The sequence below is a fragment of the Pinus tabuliformis genome, chromosome 5_1 (genome assembly GCF_031772625.1).
Source record: "Pinus tabuliformis cultivar Carrire ecotype Pingquan chromosome 5_1, CPIR1, whole genome shotgun sequence".
Classification (NCBI taxonomy): domain Eukaryota; kingdom Viridiplantae; phylum Streptophyta; class Pinopsida; order Pinales; family Pinaceae; genus Pinus; species Pinus tabuliformis.
This window is the reverse complement of record NC_142305.1, coordinates 555,081,069-555,087,306: the sequence shown is the minus strand read 5'-3', so window position 1 is coordinate 555,087,306 and position 6,238 is coordinate 555,081,069. Positions and strand designations below refer to the sequence as shown.

The 6,238-nt window shown below is 34.8% G+C and overlaps 1 protein-coding gene across 1 annotated transcript; it reads left to right on the top strand.

Annotated features, from left to right (window-relative positions):
- The first annotated feature begins 214 nt into the window (after positions 1-214).
- LOC149166015 (myb-related protein 306-like) lies at positions 215-3,908 on the top strand. Its single transcript, XM_089431257.1, has 3 exons — positions 215-505; positions 762-891; positions 2,678-3,908. Exons 1-3 carry the CDS (start codon positions 373-375, stop codon positions 3,351-3,353), a joined length of 939 nt encoding a protein of 312 aa, XP_089287383.1. The 5' UTR covers positions 215-372; the 3' UTR covers positions 3,354-3,908.
- The last annotated feature ends 2,330 nt before the right edge of the window (positions 3,909-6,238 follow it).

Sequence of the window (6,238 nt, the reverse complement as noted above, 5' to 3'; positions counted from 1 at the left end):
CCTAGAATTGTTGAAAGTCTACTCTGGCAACTGATTTTCTGAATGAAAGTACCTTGATAAGGTCCCCCTGAAGAAGAGAAAACTTCGCACAACGTACCTTCTTAGGGCCCCCTGAAAGTGGTTTTCTGGACCCATTTGTCCAGAAGTCAAGTGTTCACACCCATAAATATTGGCAATTAGGTTTCTGCTTAGAGTCTATAATCAGGTACGGGATATCGTCATGGACATGTTTGTCGGGGAGCTATTATATTTATCAATCCCTGATTTGTAGGCAGGCATGTGATGTGCTGCCATGTTCTGAACCAACCCATCTCTGTGAAAGAACTCAAGACTTCACACACTTGTGTAATATAATACACAGAGGATTTGAAGATGGGGAGATCTCCAAGCTCTGATAGAGCTGGGATAAAGAAGGGTCCATGGACTCCAGAAGAAGATATTGCACTTGTGTCTTACATTCAAGAACATGGGCAAGGGAATTGGAGACTGATCCCTGCACGTACTGGTATGAATGTTGTTGAATCTATGTTCTGGATTTTGGAATAGGATGCTTCTGTTAGCATGTTTTTATATATATTGGTCATCATACAGTGATATTGATGTTTTGGATTTGTGGTGATAGATGAATATGAATTTGCTGGTTTGTTGAGAAGCAATAAGAGTTGCAGATTGAGATGCATCTATTATGTTACCATGTATATTGGTCATACTGTGATATTGATGGCTGGATTTCATGGTGATGGATGGATATGTATTTGCAGGTTTGTTGAGAAGCAGTAAGAGTTGCAGATTAAGATGGACAAACTATTTGAGGCCAGGGATTAAACATGGAAACTTCACTCCATATGAAGACCGGATTATTATTCATCTTCAGGCTCTCTTGGGTAACAGGTATTCATCATACTCACTGCATTTATGCAGCATGAGCATCAAGTAGGGTGAAATATATCCATGTTTTGTTATAATATCCAATCCTTGTCTGACAATATTGAAGTTTGAGTTATAACCAGACCCTAGATTGTTCAGCTGTTCTGTCTGAAATCTACTGATTTTAATCTATGCTTCTGTTGGTTTCATTTAATTGCCTGTGTCAGTAAGAAATGATATTACTGAATATTTTAATAGCTTGTCGATTACATTTAGAACTTTGAATAAATCCACTTTAATCCATACTGTGTTCACCATCTCTGCCAATCTCCAGTATTTGTAAAAAAAATTGCAGAGATTGTATCTTTATTTAGTGTCAGCTGCGCACATGGTGGCATTATGATTTTTGTTATATTGTGTCAGCTGATCATGCATGTATTGGCTGGAATACTGGAGCTTTGCTGTAGCAAAGCTGCCATCGTGTGAACAGCCCTCTTTCCTGAAGGTACCTCGTGATTTTGTGAAGTACAACTGTACAAAATTATAACTTTACGCTCTTCCCACCGCTTCTGACATATAAGTCACCCTGCTTTCTGTTTGTAAACTTTTTTTAACTAAGAGCCGGAATTCAAACATGTGGCATGTTCACGATTTTTATATAAAATTAATTTAATAGTAGTTTTTTTTATTGCGAGAGAGGCACTCTACAATTTAGTATGATATTTAATAGTATGATAATGATATTTTAAATGTATAAGAGTGATGTTTTAAATGTATTTAATTTGTTATGTAATGTAATGTAATGTTTTATATTATTTTTGAATTTATATCATTTGATATTTATATTAATTTTGGAAAGATTAATTTTATTAAGATGTAAATTTTATTTACAGTGAAAAGAGATTTGATCCTTTTCAGAATAGATTAAAAGTTAAAATGGATCTAGGCTGGTATAAATTAGCTTTTAGGAGTGCTCGGTAGATTTAAAGTTAAAATGGATCTAGGCTGATGTAAATTAGCTCCTAGAAAAGTTAACTTGGTATGCTGCTACTACATCATCTACATAGATAGTCCTAAGGAAGTGGTCCAATGGTTAAGTGGGGAGGTTTGGTCTATATAGAGCTGTTCTATTTCGTTGAAAAAATAGTCCACAAAAACTCAATTGTCAATTCCACGAGCAAAAAAATTTATAAATATATAATAAATTAATAAATTAAATGGAAAAATAAAACTTTTCAAAATAGTGGAATCTTTCTTCTCACGAGGGAGAAAACAAAATATATATAATAAATTAAGAAGTTAAATGGAGAAATGAGACTTTTCAAATGGTGGAGTCCTTCTCACAACGATATGAGTACAAGTTAATTAAATACCAAATTGATACGATTGCAAGTTAATTAAATACCAAATTGACATAACAAGGACAAATGAGGATCTTTCTTCTTCTCTCCGTTAATACTGGTTTCTCCGTTTGTTGCGAGTCAAATTAAGACTTAATTTTTTTTTCATATTTCATTAAGAATTGATTTTAAGTTAATTAAAACTTCTTTGAAAAAGACCTGGAAGCTAATAACATGTAACTTTCCAGACCAGAACATATCACCTCCAAAATAACTCTTTCGTATTATTACACTAACCTCCAAATTCATGTCTGCTTCAGCATTTAAACCTAATATTATTTCTAAATTTATGTGTTTGAACATAATTAAAACTTTCTAAATTTATTTACATGACCATAATTAGAATTAACATAGATGTTGCAGACTAAAATTTCTACTAAAGAGGTCTGGTGTTTGGTTGTGTTTTGCAGATGGGCTGCCATTGCCTCCTATCTTCCTCAGAGAACAGATAATGACATCAAAAACCATTGGAATACCCATTTGAAAAAAACAATCACCAAACTTCAAACACAGATTACAGGCAGTGAGCTCACCCATGATTCCACTAGAAGATCATCTCTTTCATCAGATTACTATCGTCGTTCTAAGGGGCAATGGGAAACAAAGCTTCAAACTGATATGAATCATGCAAAGAAGGCCTTATTGGAAGCCATAAGCATCCAGGGCCCTTATTCAAGCCTGCAAGACAGTGGAATAACCCCTGAGTCGACCTGCATACAAAGAACTCAAAGTTCATCATATGTGGTCAGCCTGGAGAATGTATCGAAACTCTTGGAGGGTTGGAAGAAATCCTCTCCCAAAGAGATAAAGCCCCCCTCAACAATAAATCCTCCTGAAGGGAACCAGTGCCAAAGTTCTCAGATTTCAGCAGAAGTGCCCATATCATGTGGCAGCGAAATTGAAGGCTTACATGATGGGGACAACGGAAGCTTAACATGGGCATCCTCTTTTAATTCTTCTCCCAATGATAATTGTGACGATGGAGTTTCTCTCAATGACGTGGATCTCTGTCAAATGGACAGTTATCAGAACACCATGGACGACAATCTCCCTCTTTCTGTACTTGAGGAATGGCTTCTGGAGTAACTAATCAGTAATGGCATGAACTGGGTTCAGTTTCTAAAAGTGTAGATTCATTATAATTCAGAATACATCAAGGGTGAAGGGTGATTTCTGTGTGACAAACATTTCTAATAGTGTAGGTTTGCATTTAGGGTATATAGAGAGTGAATATATGAAGCTACAGTACAGTGCCAAAGTTCTCAGTATTCAGCAGAAGTACTCATATCATGTGGCAGCCAAACAGAAGGGTCACATGATGAGGATAATGGAAGCTTAGCATGGGCATCTCTTTTAACTCTTCTCCCAATTATTGCGATGATGGAGGCTCTCCTAGTGATGTTTTTTGCTGTCAAATGGACAGTTGTCCGAACACCATGGACAGCATCTTCCCATTCTTCCCTTTTCTATACTTCAGAAATGGCTTCTCGAGTCAACTAATCAGGAGCAACTCAGTTCAGTTATTGCTGGAAACAATAACTGAATCAGTTTCAGTTTGTAGAGTGTAGGTTCATTATAATTCCTAATAAGGGTGATTTCTATGTGACACGTTTTAATAATGTAAAAAGGTTGTGTTCAGAAGCTCTGATTACTCAACTATGCTTAATTCATTCTATGTTAATTAGAGTATATTTTGGTTTTTCTCGAAGGAGATGTTTTATCATTATTTTTTTATGTTTTTATTGAATTTAAATAAATATAATTTATAATTATTTTTTTTATGGTGTTGTTTAAATAAAACAAGTTTTTGTTAGATTATGAGTTTTTGTTGTTTAAAATGTATTTTTGAATGTATAGATAGATTCATCTCCTAGAGACACTTAGATTGTGGAGAGTTTACAACTCAAACTATGATTCTAACAAACCCCATTTCATTTGAGCAAACTTCACCCAAAACTATAACTTTTTTTTAATATAATAATAATAATTATATTCTATTGTTATTGGTCTTTCCACAATTATTTTGTTGCTAAAGTTTACAAAGATGTACATACTCTACCTTTACCATTATTAAGAGGAAGCATGTATTATCAACCATTAAGCCCACTCAAGTTATATATAAAAGTTTTGAATTCAATAAATAAAATAAATATTATAATACTTTAATAATAAATTGAAAAAATATTGTTAAAATTGTAGATTTTTACTTGTAGATTCAAACTGGTTATGTAATATGCTAAAACACAAGACAAGAATCTACAAGTGATGATGAAAACAATAAGCAAGAAAGGAAGAATATCAATCTCACATAGCACAATATTTTTATGGGGAAAGCAACTACTCAAAACCTCGACTATCTATGTTGCATTAACCAGAAAATCTGAGAATAAAATACAATGCTCGTTCAACTCGAACAATTCCTGTAAAAGTAAAATCTATCTCTCTACTTTCTAGGCAAACTTTGGATGAATACAATATGATGTGCTCAACATACACAAGTATTTTCTATCCTTTGCTTAATTGACTACCTTTGGCCAACACTTCGTCAAATTCCTAGCCTTCCAGGCTCCTACCTCCTTGCGCAGCTCCTGAGAGAATTAACCCATATTTAATTGGGAAATTCTCTCTCCATAATTGTGTAATCCATACATAGGCCCTCAACTAATTGCGTGCACCATCTGTACAAATCGGAAAATTAAACAATTGATAGTACAATGTCCCTAAATTCTAATCTTAACTAGATCTTCCTCCGAACTGACATGCATTAGTTATTTATGAGTGAATCTCTATTTAATTGGTGGATCAGTGAAGTTGCACTGGTGTTTGTCCCCATTACTAGACCTCCTACTAGTTCCTCCAATTGTTTGAACTAGTTTAACTGATATTCGAATTCAAGCTTCTGTGATCCATATCATAATGTATAAAGATATTTTTCGGAAGAAGTCACATTGAAGATTTGGGTCGACGTGTTTCGAACCAACAAGTGTGGTTCATCTTCAGGACATCGTGTCCTAAAGATGAACCACACTTGCTGGTTTGAAACATGTCGACCCAAATATTCAATGTGACTTCTTCTGAAAAATCTCTTTATACATTAGTTTAACTGACTTTAACTCAATTAGATCGAGTTAATTAAATACAACTCAAAAGAACTCATCCTAGACCCCTAAAATTTAGGAATCACTCTACATGACTCTAGATAGACTTCCAACTCGAATTTACTGAGCCAACTAAGTCAACTTAGCTTAGTTAACTTCTATAAGCTACTACGAGAATAGAATTACAATTTAATTTCTAATTTAATTCAAGAAAAAATTAAATTAGAATTTCTAGATGTTATTTTTAACATTTCTTGTTGATAATTTCAACACTCCCTCTCAACAAGAAAGGAATTCAACTCTATCTCGATCTCGTACATTTAGAATGTTCTACATGCAACACTTATTACTTTTGTTGTTGCTAGTACAAAATATGCAACCAAAAAGCATCCAAACTGAATCAGTATGATGCATCTATCACTAGAGTCCCTGACTGCTACTAGCTACTGCATTTTCTATTGAAAACTTTGTGCTTACACTAACTCTGCATTGTGTCATCTACATTGTTTCCAACTCTGCTCTGCACTCCCCATTATCTGACTTTTGCTAGTCTCTCCCTCTATCACTCTAACATATGAATGCATCAATCGCCACTAATCCATCCTGTTATTATGTACTGTGGGCTCCCATAGCAAGGTAATGATCCATGAGACAAAACATCTCAATGGACCTTGCTCAAATTTATGCACTCTTGGGACTATTACTTCACATCGCCCCACCTCTCTCCTAAAGGTATGGCTGCATGTGCTCCCTCTTCCCACTTGGCTCAAAATTTCGCCCTACTAGAGGTCTCTATTTGAGTAGATGACTCCATTTGGTCTCCTCTCTACTCCTCTAATTGTGGTTGCTCCACAACTTTCTGAGGCTGCATGT